Source organism: Electrophorus electricus, chromosome 24 (genome assembly GCF_013358815.1).
Source record: "Electrophorus electricus isolate fEleEle1 chromosome 24, fEleEle1.pri, whole genome shotgun sequence".
NCBI lineage: Eukaryota > Metazoa > Chordata > Actinopteri > Gymnotiformes > Gymnotidae > Electrophorus > Electrophorus electricus.
This window is the reverse complement of record NC_049558.1, coordinates 1,267,541-1,289,395: the sequence shown is the minus strand read 5'-3', so window position 1 is coordinate 1,289,395 and position 21,855 is coordinate 1,267,541. Positions and strand designations below refer to the sequence as shown.

The following is a 21,855-nucleotide window of genomic DNA, read 5'->3' as shown; positions in this document are numbered from 1 at the left end:
TTAGTTATGATTTAACCTTCGATTTAGCATCCAACGTTGTTTATTAGTAACGATTTGATGAGATCTCTTAATATACGAAAAGTAAGTGCCCAGTGACACACTATTGGGCGTGAATTTTAGAAATGATCTTTTCTGCACTTGTTGACTAACAATGTGATCGGTCATGTGAACACTCTGGATAAGCGAAACGTTTATTGATCTCTGATCCCCTCTAACGGCTGAGACGTGGAACTACACCGGGACATTTCCCGTCACGTTACCGTAGTGACTCGTCAGTTTACCAGCATGGCGTCCAGTCCAGGCTGCGTTTTCGCGTCTCTCCTACCGGCTACCGGCGACATGTGCGGGGACGAAAACGAGTGCGGTGTCGCTGGGGTAATGAGCGTGCCATCTCCAGAGGCGCGGAGCCACGCGAGACAGGTCCACGTACGAGGCCGCGCGGAGCTGTCCTCTCCACCGGACCGCGCCGCTGTGACCGTCTCTGTCCGAAGCACCAAGGACTCGGTCAACGACGTGACCAACAGTGTAACTCGCAGGTTGGACTATATCCTGCAGACGATGCGACAGCACGGAGTTCAGGTGCGTTGGTCCCCACTCCTGTTGTCTCGTGCTCGTTTGCAACATTCAGAGCAGCGCTGTGTCTCGCGCAGGAGGAGGACACGGCTGTGAGGAAGCACGTCCGAAGAGAAGGGGACCTGTACAGCATGCAGACGGAGGTGAGGCCATGTCTGCTCACCCTGCGTCTGCAGACTTAGTGCAAGCAGTGTGGTACTTATTCGGTATTTATTTGGTGGATGTATTCGGTTAGGTGAGCGTGGTGTTTTCAGACTTTGAGAAGATGCAACGTGTGCGCTCGGTGCTCATCGAGAAGTTGGACAGAAGTGTGTGTGTCGGCGAGCCCCGTTTTGAACACAGTTCACAGTGCCTCAATCTGTTAAGGTAATGTGTGTGTTTTACAAACTCCAAATACTGTCAGCAACCCCACATCTTCCCTCCAACCTCCCCGATGCTCTTGTAATAATCGTGTATTACACGTACGTTTTGGAGAATATTACATGTTTCTGAAGAGTTCCTGGCTAGTGTATTTCTCCATAAACTGATAACTAGAGCGACTAGTGAAAAGCAAAGGCGACATTGCTTAAAGAACTTTGTCTCGTCCGCGGGTTTATTTTAGTTAGAAGCTAGAATACGTTTTAACTAGGCTCCGATAGTTCTTGGTTAGTTTACGCGCATGCGCAGTTGGTTTTGCAGCCCGTCTGCTTTCCTCGTGCCATTGAGTTTTGACAATACAGACAATAACAGGTCATGCTGCAGGCTCGGGGCCAGTAGCCAGGCCTGCTTCTCATCCCCTCTGAGCAAATATGAGCACTACTCCATCTCCTCTAGTGTGAATAAAGCCCCCTTACGCTCAGTGGTTTGCAAAAAAAATAAATAAATCAAATTTTATGATCTTTGAATTCGTTTTGAATTTTTTTTTTCAGATGCCTTTGTTAGATTCTTTAATTAAGATGATCTGATTGTAAGACAATATGTACAAAATTAAACCATGAGAGCACGGAGGGAAAGGTGGTGGATGGTGGAAAGTGGAACATTCACATTTAAGCTTCTTGAGTACAAAAACTACTGTATGAAGAGCTTTATCACATACTGATGTGGTGCTTTCTGCAGAAGACACGTGTGTGCTGAAGCTGTGGAGACTGCCCGCCTCAAAGCAAACGATATCTGTAGCATTCTAGGACAGGCTCTAGGACAGCCCCTACTGGTCCGGGAGGAGGAGTCTCAGGAATGGGGGTGTGGCCAAGAAGGCCCTGCCCTCCCCCTCAAGCTACAGCAGAAGGCGGGCCAGACACTAGTCTGTGCCTCTTCATGTGTGTGTGTGATATTTGAACTGCAGCCTAAGAATAGTACCAAGAAGTTATAAAGACCACACTCGTGATGCAAGCCTCCTGCTGCCAAAGGATTACAGATTTTTTTTTTTTTTTAGTCCAATTAAGGAGGTTAGAACATTATTACAGATTATTTCTCACTACTCAGTGTACCCGAATGTATGTGAAAAACTGGTCATCTGTGTTAAGTGCCAGGTTTGTGGTCTGCCGCTCAAAACTATCCAACCAACACTGGGACCTCACACTGGGCCAACACAGATTCCACTTGTCAAAACTGGGATATCATTTCTATGTCTACACCTACAAGTTGTTTTCTAATACTTTGCTGTTTCTATTAAAGTGGTAGCTGAGTGTACATAACGTGGTGCTCTGCATCCAAACCTGGCAGCAGGCACAGGGAGCTAAAGAGGGACAAGCTTTAGGGGACCTTATCCACTGAAAGGCCTTCTGCTTTTCCCTGAGCCGTTATGAGCTTTGACATAGCAGACACCATCCAGGCCTGTTTCTCATGCCCTCTGAGCAAATATAAGCACTACCCCTTCATCTCCTCTAGTGTGAATACAGCCCTCTTACACACAATGGTGCAAAAATAGAAATCATTGCATTAGTTACATATACAGCACATACGCATAGTTAACATCCTCTCTGAGAGGCACTGAAAAGCTCAACAAGTTTTTCCGTTTAATCTATCTTGAAGGCAATATTTATCTTTAGGATATTGTCCTAGAACACTGTTGTCTTAAAAGCCAGTAAAAACATAATACTGTTGTAAAACACACAGATCCCATGAACTTTCATGGCAAGAATTACATTTAGCCAGACCAGTGTGTTTGACCAGCACAGGTAATGAAATAACAAAATATTTTAAAAAGGAAAAAAAAAAAAAATGCTCTTGTTCTTCATTTGACATTTGATGCTCCTGTCTTTCCTGCGACAGTCACTCTTTCAGCGCTTTATCATCATTTCCAGTGGTCCCAAGGCAAGTCTGTCGTATTTTAAACCCCTCACACTGGCTACTGTAGAAGCAGGTCCCTGCTGTGGTTCTGGTCCGCCAGCACCGTCCCCCGCGGCCATGCGCACGAGCCAGAGCAAGGTGTGTTAAAGGGAGAGGGGATTTCAAAGGAGCAAGAGCAGAGTGCCGCCGCGTGTCCGCTGTCGAGGACGGTGTCCGTGCATTTACTGTGAGAGTACTTGGGGTTTGGTCCTGATGCACCTCGGTGTCTCTCCTCACCGCACCTCCGCACTTCTGCACGCTTAGTCGTCAGGGTAGAGGTCCTTCAGCCAGCCCTGCATCACAAACCTTTTCCCATCAAAGTGTGAGAAGTACTGACCCAGAGTGGGTATGTCTGGCTGTAACACACACACACACACACACACACACACACACACACATCCACTGCTGATTTGTATTTACAGTATAAAAGTATGTGTGTATGAGAGACAGGCGTAAAAATGAGTTCTTCTGTACCTTGTATCCATCAAAAAGATGTATTACAGTCTGTGGCAGGTATCCGATCAATAAGGAGGACGGGTCAGGTCCACTGAACAGAATTCTGTAGTGAGGGGTGTCTTCCAGTCTTTTTATCTACACACACACACACACACACACACACAACATAATTAAAGAATCTTAAGTGTCCTCAACAGAAATATCTGTGTGTGTGTGTGCGTGCGTGCACATGCATGTGTGCTGCAGAGACCTCTGACTCCGTGAATTTTTTTCTCTTGAGCCACTCCGGTGGGGCTCGTAGCCCTGCATCCCAGCCCACGATCACGCCCACCACGCGATTCTGCCTCTCCAACACGACATCACCGACCCGGTGCAGCACATACTCTGGCCTGGGGCTTCGTTTTTCCTCAGATGCTACACACAAAACACACGCAGTAAAGTTTAGCTTCTTGCTGCAGTTGATCTTGGCATGTTAATCATTCAAACAGTAGCTGTACTGGAATGTAAAGCTGACACTGAGCTGGCTTGTCTTTCCTTCACTCAGAGAGTAAACAAATGATTATTGGAACACGTGTGAAACTTGCTATTCCAGTTCCACAAATGTCACTGCCAGCTGAGCGAGATGAGCCAAACCTGTCCAGACAGCTGCTCTGTCTGAAGGGTTAGGGTTGGTCCACAGATGCAGGACCCTCGCTGCAGATGTAACGTCCTCGTGCATTCATACAGGTTCATGGAGCTCCGCAGACTGTCATACGACAGCCCATGTGATAGGGAGATCTCTAATGCCTGCACAACATCTCTGCTGAATAGTGTTTTTATTTCTAGAATTCCAGGTTGTTTTCCCACAGCACCAGGCTGTGTCACACCTTCACGTTTCTGAACAGCATCTGAATATGTTCTATACCACACATACCTGTAAACTCTAATCAAACCCCGTTCTGCACCACACTGCCTTCGAGACTCTAGTACAGCAAGATTTGTCTCACCATCCTTAAGGACACAAAAAAGGCCTGCAGCGTGACTCTTCTCTGTCCTGGCACCCATTGGTGAAATTAACTTCCACTGACTGTCTTCAAACAAAGACTGAAGACTCACCTCTTCACTGAGTCACTTTAGCACTTAAATATGCATGTAAAATCTTTTACTGTCTTCTTTTAAACTCTGGCCAGAATTTTAGCTTGAAAGTCTTCTTAACACTGGCCTATCAACTGTCATTGTGTTTGACAGAATACAAAGCACCTCTGTAAGTCACCCTGGACAGGGACATCTGCTAGATACTGTAAATGGTGTCCAGGTGAGTGTGTGTGAGGGTAAGGGTGCAGCTCACGCGAGTGTGTGAGGGTACGGGTGCGACTCACGCGAGTGTGTGTGAGGGTACGGGTGCGGCTTCTGAGCCTAAGGCTACAAGCAGCAACCCACTGTAGCCTAAGCACTTTCTGCAAAATTCACTAGCTAAAGGCCACTGGGCTTTACCACTTGCGACCTCAATCGCTGCAGGAGCCTGAGATTTCCCTGCCTCGCTGTCTGACGAGCGTGGCACACATCTTTAATATTTGCCATTCCAAGATTCTGGCCTCCTGGAAAGCTGAGGCCTGATTCACGGCCTGGTGCTCAGTCCTGGAAAAACAAATGGGTGAAGAAGCAACCCTGGTGCCATATGTAATGCAGGAGGCATTCAGAGAGGCTCGTGGGTTTCGTCTAGAGTCTTATGACAGCTTTTTAGCTCAAACTGTATAATCACAGTTCTAGTCCTCAGCAGAACTGCTGGATTACATGTTAATATCTTAATGGAACTTGCTTACTTGCTCACAATTTAGGTCCTAAACTGTAACTGAGCTTCTCATGACTACAGTATTTTTATTTTTTTGGGGGGGGTAATTTTTCGTTTTCGTGTTATGTTGATAGTAGTGAAACAGTTATTCGTGGTTTGCTATCGCAGGGCATGTTTCAGCATTTACGTGACAGCTAAACGCCTCTCACCTCCGAAGTAGCCCTGGTCGTTACTCTGCATCAGCAGGTCCAGCGCGAGGGACTCTTCAAGCGCGTGCTCGAACGCCTCCTCCGCTCCGAAGACTCTATGCATGTAAAAGCTTGAATATTATACATCACTGTAATGAAGCACTCAGAGTTTCCAGAGAAACAGGTCGCTTCAGATTTATATTCAGTTATTTTTTTTTTACTGTTTCTCATAGCACAAGAGTGATATTTCATGTAAAGCAGACTGCAGACTCTAGATCTCCAAGTGAGTAACAAGCTTTCAAATAAACAGCCAGAGGTCCCTCTCTGATCATTTAAACGTCTTAAAAGCGGACATTAAACACAAATGTTACATTTCCAGTTTTGACTTACGGTACACTGGGCATCCAAGAACTAAGCCAGTCTACCCAAGCAGTTATATTTAGGTACGTTTTCCTAGCGTCTGTCCACGCGTCCAGGATTCTGAATAATATATGAAATAATACACGCTGTTTTATAGTCATTCGCTCTCTCCCTCGATGTGTGTGTGTGCGCCATGTCGTACCCCTGCGTGGCGAGGCTTCGTTGAGCTGCGTTGCCGCTGGTCCACTTGGAGATCAGATACTGTGCGGGCAGTGCGGAAAGCAGCAGCGCGAGCTGTAGCATGGCCATCGCCGTGATTTGTGGCATTGTGGTTCACCTGGTGCTCGAGCTACAGCAAACATAGTAAAACTAAGTCATTCTCTGGTGCACGTGTAAAATGCGCTCAACACACAAGAACAAAACGCGCTCAAGTAAACTACCCCCCCCCCCTTTTTTTCCCCAACAGATGGAAATTAAAACGTAATTGAATGAAGTTCATAACTTACAACGCAAGGGCGCGCCACTTAATACTTAAGAATTTACTAAAGATATAAAAATTACTTACTCAAGACCTTGCGCACGGTTTTAAACCGCAGCTCTGAACACCTGGATTTTCGCGCACGTTTTATTTCGCGTTTGCAGTACTGAGTTCCGGCCTGTCTTACCTGCTGACAGGTGCAGGAGTGTTAAGACTATTCTAAACTATTACAGGAGCGCGCAAATATCTTCAAGGAACCGGATTTGAATGCAACAAAGCAGTCAAACCCTGTCACGCGTTAAGGGAGTATTTTCTAAAACGAGGCTTTACATTTACATGAAGTTTCAGTTTGACACCTGCACTAATGTACAAACAGCTAAACTGCGCGTGACCAATAGCCTTGCCCCACGATGAGGTAGATGTGTGCGACTCTCGCTCCGCCACGTCAGACGGATGCAGCACGCGGATATGTTTACCGCGTGCGGTTGCGACGGATCAGAAGAGGGCGCTGTTGTCCGCTAAGTGTTTTGCATTCTAATCCCAGTGAGAGCAGACAAGGCAGCATGTGGAAACACAACTGTTTATTTCATTAAAATATCAGTATGAACTAACTACTGACAACAGTACTAACTACGTGTACATTCTATTTTAATGGGATTTTTTGCATTTACTCTTCTTTATATAAAAGTATACAAACTAACATAGAAAGATCCCTCGGGCCAGGCATGTAGAACTGGCGAGGGAAAGCCCAGACCCTAAACGAGAGCGCGCTCAAGACTTACGGGGCAGTAAACAGAGCGCGCGTGCAGTCTGCCTTACTTTCGCCTCGTGACCCATTAATCAGTGTCAGTGTGACGTCACTTCCTGTGCCGGTAGGAGTACGGTGAGTAAGGGTCATAATTCAGAGATAATAAGATTTCATTTTGCAAGTGATTATAAAATCATCTTAATGAGATAAACGCCAGGACACACACCCACACAATTTAAAGAGTATTAATGGCATGCATGCACAGACAATTCATACAGCCATACACTACGAACTCTCTCTCACTCACACACTCTCACACACTCTCACACACACACACCCCCTTTGGTTCACCGAACCAGGTTTAAAGCTATGGGCTAAATCAGTACCATGGCATCAGGTTCTGACCAGACCACAATTACTGACAATGAGCAAGACCATAGGAAAAAAAAAAGTAAAAAATTTATGATATATAAATATATACATTTTGTCATTATATATATATATATAATGACAACTCCAAAATAATAAATGCAAAGCATCAGTTAAACCAGGCGCCATGAATACCTCATGGAGATTTAGTTTCCACCACTGTTCATTAAGCATTCGGCATGTAGTACCTGGATTAAACTGAGTCTGTAATCTGTAGTCTGTAATCTTTTCCCATTTCCCCATTACACACACACACACACACACACACACACACACACACACACACACACAAATAATAATCCAAGGCACACAAGCAGATCCACATACAGAAAGACATCTTTCCACTCTCCTCTGTGGGATCTGAATGAATAGCCAGGGCATCAGAAGCGAGCACTGGCGCTCTCCAGTGGGGAAGGAGAGAATCACACCGTGTCCAGAGTTGGAGCCAGCAGGAAAGGAATATGCGCTTTCAGAAGTGTTTCGTTCCGTCATAATACACAGGGAAGACTTCCCCTTCTGCCCATCAACCCTAGTACAGCCTCGCTGAATACAAGACCAATCCCAAGATACAGGACAGAAAACAGTGTGGACAAGAACATAGCTCTCGTAACTCTGTGTTCGTGTGTGTGTGTGTGTGTGTGTGTGTGTGTGTGTTGTGTGGTGCAGGTTAATTTTTCTTCAGTGCCACAACAGGAGCTCAAGGCATAAGAGTGTTTCTATACCTAATGTCACAATTCTATGCCTCACACCCCCCCAACATAATGAGGTCACCTTTGTCACTCTCTCCCGTTTACACCACCTGCACACACACACACAAACGCGCACACACACGCGCACACACGCGCAAACGCACACACACAAACGCACGCACACAAACGCACGCACACACAAACGCACACACAAACAGAGAGACATAGTACTTACCAGTCTATATCTCGGCAACAGATAAAAGACACAATGTGTTCTGGATAAATCAATAGCAGTAAAACATTCAACACACACACACACACACAAATACTACACAGTGTGGAGTACAAAGAAATAACATTGTATGTATTTAAATGATCAAAAGGCACAAGGTATTGCTAATCATATAAAACATGCTAACCCAGCCATTATTTCTTTCTTTGACTTATTTAAAGATTTAAAGACAAAAGGAACAGTTTAAAAGGTCCATCATTGCATAACCACCAAATAGTCTACTCATAAACTCTATACACACGCACACACACCCACCCTCATGCACACAAATGTTCACGCGCACACAGTTGGGGAACACTTTGTTAAAAACCGTATTCTGAAGAATAGTTTGATTTGTTGCCATTAGCAACTACTACTGTGTAAAAACACGATGATGCATGTGTGATGCAAGAAAAGAAATGGGGACATTTGTCTGACTGAAGGACTGCGACTCACTGGCCTTCAAACAGTGCACACGTAGCTGAAGACATGGTAAATGCACGTTTAACTGCATATGCGGTTTTACCCAAGGGAGAGCGTCTAGGGTTAGGGCTTTGGGAGGCCAGCGACTGTTTAAAGGACAGAAGCCCTGAAGTACAGAGTCGCTGAAGAGAATCCAAGATTCAGAGTCAGCTTCAAATCAGAGTCAGAATCAAAGATTCGGATAAACTCAAACAGACATATAGCAGCAGGAATGGTGTCGCCCCAGTGCACCATGGGTCAGCAGCGGGGCAGAAACATGGGATGGCGTCACAAAGGACCGGCACGTTGGCATGGTTACCAGCCAATCAGGTTTGCTTTGGCCTTCTCTGTGAGCTTGCGGACTCTGCCTTTGCTGGACGTGCCGAAGGTGATGGAGGCGTCCTCGAACAGGAGCTGTCTCTGCTCTTCCTCAGAGTCTTCCTCGTTGTAGAACGCTGTCCTTCGGCCCTGGTTACGTGTTCTCATTGGGCCCTTGGAGCTCCCATCCCCTCCCGACTCTGCACCATCCAGCTCTGGCTCATCTCTCCGTGCCGGATCTGGGGCTGGAGGCGTGGCCTGTTCGTTGCCGCGGCGGCTGCTTCTCCTCAGGGTTTTAGGACTGGAGGGGGCTTGCGTAGGAGGAGCTTGATCTGTTGTCCTGACTAATCGGGGTCTCCCACGTCTTCTGGGTTGTTCTGGAAGGCCCACTCCTGAGTCTGATAGGCTACTGTCCTGTGCGGTGGATGAAGCCCCACCCTCATCACCTGTGGACTGGTGTAGCTCATCCTCATTGGTGGAATTCATTCGTAAAGCCTCCAGCTCTTTTTTGCTTTTCCGGCCTCGCTTCTTGCCAGGGGGGCGGGGCAAGGGTGGTGGTTCAGCCTCCTCTGCTGTCCTTACTTGGGAATCTAATCTGGGTCTGCCCCGCCCCCTTTTTACCACACGCAAAGTCACCTGACCACTATGGCCATTCAGATGAACGTTGTTCGGGGGCAGGGGAGAATCCACGGGACCTGACAGAAAAACACAGTAAACAAATTAAAGAGTCTGAATAACACACCCAACCAATTCCCTCTGTCCCCAAAATGTCCCCTGGCCACACAGTAAACAATAACAAATAAACGTTACGATATCACCATTCCAAACCTGATGTATGTTTAATGGGAGAACGAAGTTTCCGCCTCGACTCTCTACCTCCTCCGTCGTTACCATGGGAAACGGTGGAATTCTCGGTTTCCTTTGAGATGCTCGGAGTTGGGTGAGAATTCTGAGCTCGAAGGATCCTGGAAGAGGGCTCAACCCCCTTGCTGTGGGTGGGGACAGGTGACAGAGATGACTGTGGAGGGGGCGGGTCTGTGGGCTGAGTTCCAAAACGGGCGGAGCTACGAGTGCGTCCAGTGGCGACGGAGGGCTCTGCTTTTCCATTGATATGCGGAAGCGTCTGTCTCAAGAACGGTGGGCGGGACGGGCCCGCTGGGGTGGGCGGAGCTGCTGGGTCAGTGCTGGGAGGAGCACGAGAGGAGACACGCCTCTTCCTCTCAGGGCTGTGGAGCAGGAAGACAGATCAGAGCTTTAGCAGCTGATTCCATGTTGGTGGAGCCGACACGGACTCAACCTTTTATGTATGTTACATTGCCAGTATACAGGCCATATTCTATACGTAAACACTCTCTGGGTTTTCATAGCTCTCTGTACCTGGAGGCGGAGCTGGACGGGGAGGAGCTTCTCCTCCTCCTCTTCATGGTTTGTCGGGTCAGTCGCTCTGACTGCAGGCTCTGAGCTGCTTTGAAGTCCGCCAGAATTGAGCTGACATGCTCTTCAAACAGGGCAGACAGGCGCAGACTCATACTGTAGATCTATAGAGACACACATGAGACGGGTGAGGCAGGGACTGTTAAGGGAGGATGGAGGACATCAGCGAGCTGTCTCAGTCCACCTCGTACCCTGGACTTCTTGCTGGGTGTGTAGGCTTTGGAATTGCTGAAGATGAGCCGCACGTCCTTGCACAAGTCCATGGGGGACTCATACTCGCCAGCCAGGAGAGCAGTCAGGACTGTCCCAAAGTCCATGGGTGTTTCCACTATGTCCAGGTAATCCTAAAACGCAGAAAATCTAGTTCAGAAAAAATTCAAAGCCAGGTGATAATGAACAAGCCTTAGGGCTTTTCATCATTTTCTTCTCTTAGTATGTTTTTCTTTTTGTTTTGCATGTATTACCGGGTAATCCACCAGATCCACAGGTTGTCGAAAAGGCTCGGAGTCCTCACACTGGAAAATGAGCTCCAGCAGCTCCCTACAGCGGCCCCTCCAGGCCTGGGGGTCTCCTGATGCAGCCTTATTCCTCAGATTTCTCAGGATGGGCTGCTGCTTTCCCTGATCAGGAAAAACAGACCATTGGTCTCAAAAATCCAGACTCAAAGCAGCCTGGAGAGCCCGGCCCAGAGCGAGGTATGCCCTGTTGCTAAGGAACCACTGCGTGCTTGGCCATCTTCAAACTGAAGCCTCTCTTAGTCTGCACAGTATTGTTCTTCATCAGCTTCACACGGACCGTGGTGTTCCAAAGGGGGAACCCACGTTCTGCGAGACCACGAGGTGTGAACGCTGTGTCAAAATCAAACTCTAGAAGGCCACATTTCTATAAGAAGTCATGATAAGTTTTTGAATTAAATACCCCTTCATTCTGTTTCATCGAAGCTTGAACATTGAATTATATAACAAAGCAGTCACTGGAGAAAGACAAAAACGTGAGGCAAATTCATCCCAGGACCAGCCACATGGACAGTACCAGGCAGTCTCACCTTCTTACTGCACTTTGATGTCCCTGGCGTCTCGGTCTCCTCGTCTTCCTCTTCATCCTGTATTTCCACAGAAAGCAGCAGAAAAACCACTCATATCACTCCATCATTCAAGACATTCCAGGAAAGCCTTCTGATATGAGGTGGTTAATACTAATGTGTATGTGTACATGTCTGTGCAAGCATGTTTTTTTTTTTTGTGTGTGTGTGTGTGTGTATGTGTACTTACATCACTCGAGTCTGAGAAAGCTGTCTTTTTCATACTGTTGTACAGTGGAATAATATCACTGCAACTTTGGTCTCTGTTAAAAGCACAAAAAATAAACATAAGACCAATTCATTAATGAGTAACATTTCTGGATAAAGATTTGCTGGCATCGCATTTTTGTAAACAACACTGAGAGTGTCATCTCTCCCATAAGAGCGCTAATCATGGAGTCAAACACACAGGTTTCCCACATAAAACAGAACAACCATATCAGCACCAACAGTCCACAGGTCAGACCAAGTCAGAAATGCAAATCAGTTAAAAACAGGCGAAATCATTTAGAGTCAAACTCAGGAATCACGATAAAATACCTACACTTTCCTATATTTGGGAGAATTTCGAGGATTGGTAAAAGCCCACTTGCCGAACTTGAACTGAACGTCAGGCATGTCAAATAAAAGGTGACTATTTCATTGCCTGTAAAAGTGCTCCAAAAAGTGGGAAGCTGCAGGCCAGCGATTTTCCACATGAAAGCAGCAGTGAGTGGGTCTGCCTGCTGACGAGAGAGCCCACCTGCCATCTGGGCTGGAACGCAAGCACACGCCCCACAGCTCAGAGCAGCCTGATTTCAGAATCAGAATACAAAAGCCAGGAATTGCGGACAGGTTGGTTCAAGGCCAGTTCTCATTTCTTTTAGGCAAACACAGGTTCTTTCTGAAACTGAAGGCCACCGTAAGGCTGAGGACTTTCAGTAGGTGCCCAGTATGATGTATCAAACAGAGATCTGCTGTCAGTGAAAAACAGGTGCGCCTGCTGGCACTGGCAATTAATGTTGTGTGAGTTTAAACTAATTTTAATACTAAGTTATAATTTTAGGTATAATTCTTAACTGCTTCTCCTTCCTGATCCTGGACACTTACTTGATGAACTGCAGCAGGAGGTCCGACACGAACTTGGCTGTTTTGACGATGAAGGTTCCCGGCTCGTTAAAGGTCTGTGCGTTATGTTCAATGTAGCGAACCTCCCACATCAGAGATGACATTCGCCTGCCGACGCCATACACACAAATGAGTGTGCACACACTCAGCACACACACCCTGTCACTGAGCTGCACCTACACACCTAGAAGCTCAAGAAGACAACCTCACTTTATGCAAGAATGTGAATTAAGGCTTATAACTGAAGTTATGCAAACACAGTGGCCCAGAAGAACTCTGGTGAAGGAGTTAATCCAACAGTAGCCATAGTGAATGAGTTAGGAGTGAATGAGTTAATTCAACAGTAGCCACTTGACAGTGTGTTTGCAGGTAAGTGTGTGTGTGTGTGTGTGTGTGTGTGTGTGTGTGTGTGTGTGCTGACCTGTAGAAGCGATACTCCAGCCTGCTCCGTATGGTGCTCAGGTCGGTGATGTATGCCACCACAGTGCAGTATGTGGGGTACGCCTGCAGGTCCACAGGTACAGCAAAGGGAGCCGCCACATCTGAGGATGGAGAAGGGGGTTCACCACGACTCAGCACGACAGGGAGAAGGTTCACCACGACTCAGCACGACAGGGAGAAGGCGTTCACCACGACTCAGCACGACAGGGAGAACATTCACCACAACTTGGCACAACAGGGAGAAGTTCACCGCGACTTGGCACAACAGGGAGAACGTTCACCATGACTCAGCACGACAGGGAGACATTCACCATGACTCAGCATGACAGAAAGCAGGTTTACCATGACTCATCACAACAAAGGGGGACTTCACCACAACTCACTGGCACTTAATGATGACATCAACTCAGTGGACCCAGATTAGCTGTGTGAGATTAAGAAAGATAATAACTTCAGTGTGACCTCATACCTAGCGTGGCGAGCTGGTCAATGCCATTCATTATGCGTTGGCACTCCTCGTCCCGCGTGCACGAGCCCCATTCTCCCTCCAGGGGGCGGTAGAGCAGAGCTTTCTGCTCCTCCTCAGTGAGGGGTACACTCTGGCCAAGCTCATCCGGAAACACGGCTACAGGGCGCAGGGTAGAGACAGATGATGAAAACCCCAGCACACACATGGCTGTATCACTAAGAGAATGCTTGTCTAACAGACAACAGATAGCCTTAATCGAACAGCCATTACCATGACAACAGAGTTCCATTCACTCACCAAGCAATCCATAAAACTGAACAAAAGGCACGATTACTGTACATGGCTGTGTGTGTGTGTGTGTGTGGTGAGCCAAAGAGGTGTATATTATACTTAATGTGCATGTGTAACAGTGTTATATCTGAGCATATGGATGTGGTGTGTGGGTGTGTGTGTGTGGGTGTGTGTCAGTGTACGTCACCTTCATTGGGGATTTCTTCCATGTCCCATGGGCTCATCTTTTCTGTATCTCCATTATCCCAGCTGAAAAAACACAAATACACACAAAGGCAGACACACACACACACTATCAAGCTGATGTAATTTACTGTAATCTGACACAGTAACGATGACTAACTCAGTCAGGGCTCAGAGTTGTACCAACTAATTACCCAGGTAGGAGCTACTGTAAGCACGACTAAGTAGCCTTCACAACAACTCACACCTGCCCTGATTCCTGTGTGCTTGTCTTAATGCTGAGGGCAGAGTGACGTCTGGATCAGGGCTTGGTCTAGGACTAAATGTAGGTTTATGGCTATGGTAAAGCAAAGGGTTGAGAAAAGTGTTAAACAGTTGTGAATCTGTTCATCTTGGAAAAAGCTGAAAATTTCAAATCAGCCTCAAACTGACTGGTTTATGATTTGTACACGTTCCCATACTATTGCCCTACTCTACTACTACAGATCAAAACCTCTGGACTGCTCATTTTTCCTGGACTTTGGATTTGCGTTCTGTGATGTTTAGTGAGGTGGACAGACAGCATCAATGTATCAAATCTTCACGGCAACAGGGTTGCGCGTGTATTTAGCACAAGGGGACTTCAGCCCGACTCGTTATCATGGTTACCGTCAACACCAGTACATGATACCCGAAGTAGGATGTACACAGTTAATACTGGTGCTCATGTTTACGTTACTTGGCATTTAATAACCACCACTGGCACTGGGAGGGAGAAGGATTTATTAGCCAGTCCCACAGTTCCCAGTTCCCCTCCAAGCGACGTGCACTTTATCTCAACACAGAGCACAGAATAAATTACAGGGACATAGCCAGTGGACAAATCTTTAACAAAGATTACAAGTTATAATAAAATTTAAAGGTTACAATTTGACACATCTATCATTCCATAGGTAATATATGCCAATGAAATTTAAAGAAAAATCTGTGATCAAATTAATTCCACTTTCGTTTGGGTGCAACTTACACATACCTATAAATAGATTGCTAGTAGTGGCAATCTTTGGCATACTTCCTTTAGAATAGTAGTCAACATAACGAAAACTGAGTCTGAGTCAAGACCAGGCCAGCACACATCAAATACGACTTAAGACCAAGACTCTAGCAGTCGAGTCCAGGGAGAGAGCAACACCAGGCGTGGGCAAGACTGTGTTTGAGATGTTTTATAAATTATTTATAATTATTTTTATATTTATTATAGGCAACATTAAATATGCTAATAAAAATAATACAGTCTATATAATGTATGTAAAGTATAACAATAAATAATATACTGTATATTTAATATATTTTTTGTAACCTTTGGAAAGACAACAGTAAAGTTAAGATTTTGTCTGCCCCTACTTCTATAAGTTAGGTAATCATTAAAATTGAGAGTTGTACTGTCGATACAAAGTGTATAATCAGGCAAAACCTTATTTTTAATTCCATTTCATAGTGCACAGACCACTTTATTCTGTTTGAATACCAGAACGTGTCCACGGAGGATGCGATGAACACTGCCAACCACACAGGCCTCTGGCATTTGGAGACCAAGGACAGTTATGTAAAACACTGTTCATGGACTACAGCCCGGCAGTCATCATAGCACCTAAACTGACTGGGAAGCTCCACATTCTCAGACTGTCAGCTACCCTCTGCAGCTGGGGATGCCACAATCGACAACCATACGTCCAGCACACAAACCGTAACCTTGGAAACCCCCCTATCTGCTTAGTCCCACACACACTCTTCATGTACGACTGCACTGCCTCGCAGACCAACACCAACACCATCAAATTTGCTGATGACACTGTCCTTGAACTGACCAGTGGAGACGATGACACAGCGTATAGATGGGAGGTGCCAGAACTATGCGCACGGCGCCACAGCAATCAGGGACAGACGCAACATCATCACGGACACGCTCAGCATCATCACGGACACATGCAACATGATGACGGACACGCACAACATCATCACGGACATATACATCATCACGATCATGGACACCCAACATCATCTCGAACACACTCCTTCACACTCTCTTTACACTCGTCCAATCAGGTACAAGTGTGAAATCAAGGACCTCTAGACTGAGGAGCTTCTATGCACAGGCCATCAGACTTGTGAACAACCACCACTGACACAAGAACTCTATCTGCCCAATTGTGGTATGAGCTCAAACACACACACACACTCTCTCTCACACACACTCACTCACACACACTCACTCACACACACTCACTCACACACACTCACTCACTCACACACACACTCACTCACACTCACACTCACTCACTCACTCACACACACACACACACACACACACTCACACACACACACACACTCACACACACACACACACACTCACACACACACACACACTCACACACACACTCACACGATTTGCCACTGAACTCTGGACTTCAATTTGCATACTTCATGCCACTATAATGCAGATTTCTGGTTTTAGTCATCAACTGTACTTCAGTGAGCACTTTACATGTAACAGTGCTGAATACAGCCCACGTCAGAACTTCTACGCACTTTTATTCTTTTATTCCTTTATCTTATTTCCTGCATCTTTTTTACATTTACAGATTTTATATTAATTATTTTCTTAACTGGGACGGATGGAATGTTTTGCTGGTTTATTGTGCATCTGGCAATGAAACTCGAGTCTTGCATGTACTACTGACATTCAATAATGGCAGAAGATTTAAAGTTCAGAGTACAACAGACCACTGAAGTCATGCATCATCCTGCAGTTGATGGCATTACCCACATTAGAAACTACATGTCTAAAGGGTTCTTCTCTGTGGAAATAAAGAATGGCATTTAAAAAACGACTCTATATTCATCTTCTAAACTCTTAATCCAATTCAGGGTCATGGGGGGGCTATCCCAGCAGCATGGGGGGGGCTATCCCAGCAGCATGGGGGGGGCTATCCCAGCAGCATGGGGGGGGGCTATCCCAGCAGCACAGCCAATGCTGTGCAGGGCACTAATTCCTCGCAGACCTCTACAGTGCTTTGTGATAAACACGTTTAAAATCCAATGATTTGTCTTGCACACTTTTCCCTCAAAATGTCACTGGAATCTGAATTCTGATACTGTTTAGTGGAAATAGGAATGTGACTGTGGCACCAGTAGGTTATCTGAGGCAGGACCCAGTGCTCTGTAATGTGTTGGTCTTTATCAAGGATGATCAGAGTGGTAACAGAGCTGAACGCCACCTCCAGTCTGATCACACAGCTTTCAGGACTCGTCAGAGCGAGCCATGAACCGACGAGTAAGGTGTCGTGTCCGCGAGTATCAGGAGAAAAGACCAGCTAACTGCGTTGTATCCTATTTTACCTACAAAATCACTCTAGATGACTAAGACGGATGGAAGCTGACCATACACAAATGAAGTTCAAAAAGCTTAAAAAACTACAAGTGAGAAAACCACATTAATAAAAGTCTGCTTGTCTTATAATGCGCTGTAGCTGACTAGCAGCAAATGTCATTTTTTGACTCTCTAATGACCTCATCATTCAAATGATCCAGTGATATCTTGGAGAAAAACGGAGGAGAAATGTATCAGATACCACAGATATGTGACAGTGCAATTTAGGGAAACATGATGACTTTTTCTCATTTACAAAAAACCCGTAGAACCGGAGCACCTCGTATGGACATGAGAACTCACAACACAGGCCCCACCCCTAATGATATTCAAAACCAATCATGCATTCATGGTCTCATGACTGGTCCCATGTACTACAGACACACATGTATATGTACACGCTTCTAGACACAGCTATAGCTGGTGGGAATACACATTTCCATGGATACACTGTATGTACTCTGTGAGTGTGTGTGTGTGTGTGTGTGTGTGTGTGTGTGTGTGTGTGTGTGTGTGCGCTCGGCGCACTGACCAAACGTTGTAGCACAGGAAGAGGCTGTCAGGATACTCTGCTTGGTACGGTTCTTGACTCTCGATTGTACCAAACCACCAGGCATCATCGATCACGGAGCGGAAGCGATCACCTGAATGACATCATATAGTCAGCTTGTGTTTGGACACGTATGCGCACACACACGCACACACACGCACACACACACACACACACACACACACACACACACACACACACACACACACAAAATCACATTTACGCACGCCCACACACTCGCACGTACACACGGTACTGACCAATCATCCACTGTCGCTGCCTTGCATTGTCAAACTGCTGACGGAGAACCAGGAAGTCGATGACATCGGGCATGTCATGGTATCTACGGCACCAGAACAAGAGATGAGCTTCTTCTAACGTTCCTCAAAAGCCCAGAGGATGCATGTCAGAGTCACAAGGATGAGCCCCGAGACCCCGCCTCTCTGCTGTTTATAAACACCTGTCAGAGCCATGAGGAGGAGCCCCGAGACCCCGCCTCTCTGTCTCTAAACGCACATCAGAGGTGACCCCCCCCTGAGATCCCACCTCTCTGCTGTTTATAAACACCTGTCAGAGCCATGAGGAGGAGCCCCGAGACCCCGCCTCTCTGCTGTTTATAAACACCTGTCAGAGCCATGAGGAGGAGCCCCGAGACCCCGTCTCTCTGCTGTTTATAAACACCTGTCAGAGCCATGAGGAGGAGCCCCGAGACCCCACCTCTCTGCTGTTTATAAACACCTGTCAGAGCCATGAGGAGGAGCCCCGAGACCCCACCTCTCTGTCTCTAAACGCACATCAGAGGTGACCCCCCGAGACCCCGCCTCTCTGCTGTTTATAAACACCTGTCAGAGCCATGAGGAGGAGCCCCGAGACTCCGCCTCTCTGTGTCTAAATGCACATCAGAGGTGACCCCCCTGAGACCCCGCCTCTCTGTCCCTGCTTACTTCATAGAGAAGGAGCCTCCAGTCAGCTTGCCCGTGTCTGGGTCCAGGAAGGCCAGCTTCAGACAGCACAGAGTAGGCAAGCCCACCTCATACTTAATACCTACGATCTTCATCAGTTCCTGCTCCTGACATACACACACACACAAAATGTCAAAAGTCAAAATGCTTACTCATCTTCAACCATCTCTTTCCTGAGATGCCAGTGGAACTAAGTTATAATAATAAATTCATGTCACATTAATGATTTATTTTAAATCCATCATTATCTCGTCCCTGTGCTGTGGGTGGAGTACTCCATCCTACATCACTCTGCAGGGCGGAGAGTCACTTACCCGCAACTCCATCTTATGCCACGGCTGCTTCTTAGGGTTGATGCTGTAGATCTTGTTTTTTTTGGCCATCTCCACGTATGCCTCATGGCCTTGCCGGAAGTAATACACCTGCACAGGTGTGTGAGCCGTTAGCATGGTAACAAGTAATACACCTGCACACGCGTGTGAGCCGTTAGCATGGTAACAAGTAATACACCTGCACAGGTGTGTGAGCCATTAGCATGGTAACAAGTAATACACCTGCACACGCGTGTGTGAGCCGTTAGCATGGTAACAAGTAATACACCTGCACAGGTGTGTGAGCCGTTAGCATGGTAACAAGTAATACACCTGCACAGGTGTGTGAGCCGTTAGCATGGTAACAAGTAATACACCTGCACAGGTGTGTGTGAGCCGTTAGCATGATAACAAGTAATACACCTGCACAGGTGTGTGTGAGCCGTTAGCATGGTAACAAGTAATACACCTGCACAGGTGTGTGAGCCGTTAGCATGGTAACAAGTAATACACCTGCACAGGTGTGTGAGCCATTAGCATGGTAACAAGTAATACACCTGCACAGGTGTGTGTGAGCCTTTAGCATGGTAACAAGTAATACACCTGCACAGGTGTGTGAGCCGTTAGCATGGTAACAAGTAATACACCTGCACAGGTGTGTGTGAGCCGTTAGCATGGTAACAAGTAATACACCTGCACACGCGTGTGTGAGCCGTTAGCATGGTAACAAGTAATACACCTGCACACGCGTGTGCGAGCCGTTAGCATGGTAACAAGTAATACACCTGCACACGCGTGTGCGAGCCGTTAGCATGGTAACAAGTAATACACCTGCACACGCGTGTGCGAGCCGTTAGCATGGTAACAAGTAATACACCTGCACACGCGTGTGCGAGCCGTTAGCATGGTAACAAGTAATACACCTGCACACGCGTGTGTGAGCCGTTAGCATGATAACAAATAATACACCTGTACACGCGTGTGTGAGCTGTTAGCATGTTACACCTACGCCTGGACTGTTTGTTTACGCTTAAAGAGCTATTTTAAATTTCAACTGGGAAGAAATGGTGTGGAAAAGAATGGAAGAATTGTTGGTGTATGTTTAACTCTGTGTGTGTGTGTGTGTGTGTGTGTGTGTGTGTGTGTGTGTGTGTGTGTGTGTGTGTGTGTGTATGTGTGTGTGCGCATGCTACCTCATCACCCATCTGAGGGGTGAAGGGGCATCTCCGTGGTGTAGTGTCCGTGATCCAGGGTGAAGGTAGCCACTCCTCTAGAGTTAGTCCCTGTTCCTGAAACTGAGACAACCTCTGTGAAACACACATATATGCAGCAGACACACACACTCTTCACTGTGCATAAACACAGGCCTCCACACAAACAGCGCGCTTGCCACTTCCTTCAAGCACGCGGCGGGGCTTGGTCAGGTGCCACGCGCCATCTCACCTTCCTCTTTTCCTTTGGTTTCTTCTTCTTTGGTAGGGCTCCATCCTTCTCTTGTTTTTCTTTCCTTTGCTCTTTCTTGGCTTCTTTGTCTTTTTTCTTCTCTCCATCCTCCTCGGAGCTACTGGCGTTCTTCTTCTTCTTCTTCACGATGGTCTTCTTGGGGGGTTCAAGATTTATGCCAGCATCCGCCATCCAGTCAGAGTAGTCACTGGAGTAGTCGCTGCAGACACACACCCAAAAACATATGAGCACAAGGGAGGTTGTCTACAAATGTTAAAAGAGTATGTATGTGTGTGTGTGTGTGTGTGTGTGTGTGTGTGTGTGTCACCTGGAGCTGCTATGGTCATCAGGCCAGGGTTCCTTCTCTTCCTTCTCCTCGTCGGAAGACTCTCTGCTGGGAGGAGGAACTTCGGCTTCGCCCTGCCAGAGGATGGGAACGTTTGCATCACTTACAGTGCCATTCCACATGGAACAGCCACGCCAGCAAACCGCAGTGACTCAGCAGACGGAAGCATGACTCAGTGCACACAAAAGCCCAAACACTGAAGTCCTCGCTCTGAATGACTCAGCAAAGCGAGGACAGCTGCAGCTGTGTGATACTCTAGGATAACATGTATTTATGAGCCTTCTGTGGTCATCATTAGAACGGATCATGTGGTAGTACTGAGACTGCAATCACACAAGATCAGGATATGCCAAGATTTTGCTCGATAATATTTACAGTATAAACTCAGTAAAAATGTACTTTGTACACTCAGTGAAGATTCAGCATGTCAGTGATAATTATCACTGCTGATAATTACAGAGGGCCAGGCTGATGTTACTTATGTTAATACAACTTTATTCTAATCATCCGGGCAAATAATCCACAGGTGACAAACTGACCTATGTTCAGAACACTGGCTCCAGCGAGTCTCCATACAGAACACTGGCTCGAGCGAGTCTCCAGTGAGTCTCCAGTCTCCAGTTTGTGTCCTTACCTCGGACGCGCTGGGCTCGTCCTCGTTGGGCTCACTCTGTCTACTCGTCTCTTCTACGGCCAGCCTTGTGTGGTAGTTGTGCTGGTTTCCTTGGTAACGTCGTCCCTCTTCCACTGCATTTTCTATTGCATGCTGCTTTAAGAG

At 46.7% G+C, this 21,855-nt stretch overlaps 3 protein-coding genes across 5 annotated transcripts in view; 1 reads left to right on the top strand and 2 right to left on the bottom strand.

The window, feature by feature from the left end:
• Positions 1–285: 285 nt before the first annotated feature.
• On the top strand, positions 286–2,446 carry irak1bp1 (interleukin-1 receptor-associated kinase 1 binding protein 1). The gene is made up of 4 exons (XM_027009452.2): positions 286–579; positions 651–716; positions 809–939; positions 1,669–2,446. The coding sequence occupies exons 1-4, from the start codon at positions 286–288 to the stop codon at positions 1,919–1,921; spliced, it is 744 nt and encodes a 247-aa protein (XP_026865253.2). The 3' UTR covers positions 1,922–2,446.
• A 99-nt stretch (positions 2,447–2,545) lies between these two features.
• Positions 2,546–6,523, bottom strand: si:dkey-261l7.2. Of its 2 annotated transcripts, XM_035522241.1 has the most exons (7): positions 6,221–6,523; positions 5,858–6,004; positions 5,686–5,775; positions 5,317–5,411; positions 3,587–3,750; positions 3,355–3,471; positions 2,546–3,236 (listed from the first exon to the last, which is right to left on the bottom strand). In XM_035522241.1, exons 2-7 carry the CDS (start codon positions 5,980–5,982, stop codon positions 3,141–3,143), a joined length of 687 nt encoding a protein of 228 aa, XP_035378134.1. In that variant the 5' UTR covers positions 5,983–6,004; positions 6,221–6,523; the 3' UTR covers positions 2,546–3,140. The 2 variants fall into 2 exon arrangements, with proteins under 2 accessions (XP_035378134.1, XP_035378135.1); XM_035522242.1 differs by lacking the exon at positions 5,686–5,775.
• A 176-nt stretch (positions 6,524–6,699) lies between these two features.
• The window catches only part of phip (pleckstrin homology domain interacting protein), a 37,715-nt gene continuing 22,559 nt past the window's right edge, over positions 6,700–21,855 (bottom strand). Inside the window, exons 21-39 of one of the 2 annotated variants that reach the window (XM_035522305.1) lie at positions 21,712–21,846; positions 21,060–21,151; positions 20,732–20,951; positions 20,482–20,583; positions 19,292–19,399; positions 18,960–19,084; positions 18,276–18,358; positions 17,998–18,109; positions 14,061–14,122; positions 13,583–13,738; positions 13,094–13,214; positions 12,655–12,780; positions 11,756–11,828; positions 11,530–11,586; positions 10,949–11,104; positions 10,676–10,828; positions 10,428–10,588; positions 9,879–10,276; positions 6,700–9,745 (exon numbers count right to left, since the gene is read on the bottom strand). In XM_035522305.1, coding sequence (XP_035378198.1) covers positions 9,048–9,745; positions 9,879–10,276; positions 10,428–10,588; positions 10,676–10,828; positions 10,949–11,104; positions 11,530–11,586; positions 11,756–11,828; positions 12,655–12,780; positions 13,094–13,214; positions 13,583–13,738; positions 14,061–14,122; positions 17,998–18,109; positions 18,276–18,358; positions 18,960–19,084; positions 19,292–19,399; positions 20,482–20,583; positions 20,732–20,951; positions 21,060–21,151; positions 21,712–21,846 — 3,138 coding nt within the window. In that variant the 3' untranslated portion in view covers positions 6,700–9,047. The remainder of the gene's footprint in view (positions 9,746–9,878; positions 10,277–10,427; positions 10,589–10,675; positions 10,829–10,948; positions 11,105–11,529; positions 11,587–11,755; positions 11,829–12,654; positions 12,781–13,093; positions 13,215–13,582; positions 13,739–14,060; positions 14,123–17,997; positions 18,110–18,275; positions 18,359–18,959; positions 19,085–19,291; positions 19,400–20,481; positions 20,584–20,731; positions 20,952–21,059; positions 21,152–21,711; positions 21,847–21,855) is intronic. The other variant, XM_035522306.1, reaches the window with a different exon arrangement.

What these genes read in the sequence shown, in the direction of transcription:
- irak1bp1 (XM_027009452.2), top strand. Translation starts at nt 286, where the DNA reads ATGGCGTCCAGTCCAGGCTGCGTTTTCGCGTCTCTCCTACCGGCTACC. An exon ending in TGTACAGCATGCAGACGGAG is followed by an intron (nt 717 to 808) that starts GTGAGGCCATGT and finishes GTATTCGGTTAG; the next exon opens with GTGAGCGTGGTGTTTTCAGA. An exon ending in CAGTGCCTCAATCTGTTAAG is followed by an intron (nt 940 to 1,668) that starts GTAATGTGTGTG and finishes TGCTTTCTGCAG; the next exon opens with AAGACACGTGTGTGCTGAAG.
- si:dkey-261l7.2 (XM_035522241.1), bottom strand. Translation starts at nt 5,982, where the DNA reads ATGCCACAAATCACGGCGATGGCCATGCTACAGCTCGCGCTGCTGCTT. An exon ending in CGAAGCCTCGCCACGCAGGG is followed by an intron (nt 5,776 to 5,857) that starts GTACGACATGGC and finishes TATATTATTCAG; the next exon opens with AATCCTGGACGCGTGGACAG. An exon ending in AAAAATTCACGGAGTCAGAG is followed by an intron (nt 3,472 to 3,586) that starts GTCTCTGCAGCA and finishes GTGTGTGTGTAG; the next exon opens with ATAAAAAGACTGGAAGACAC.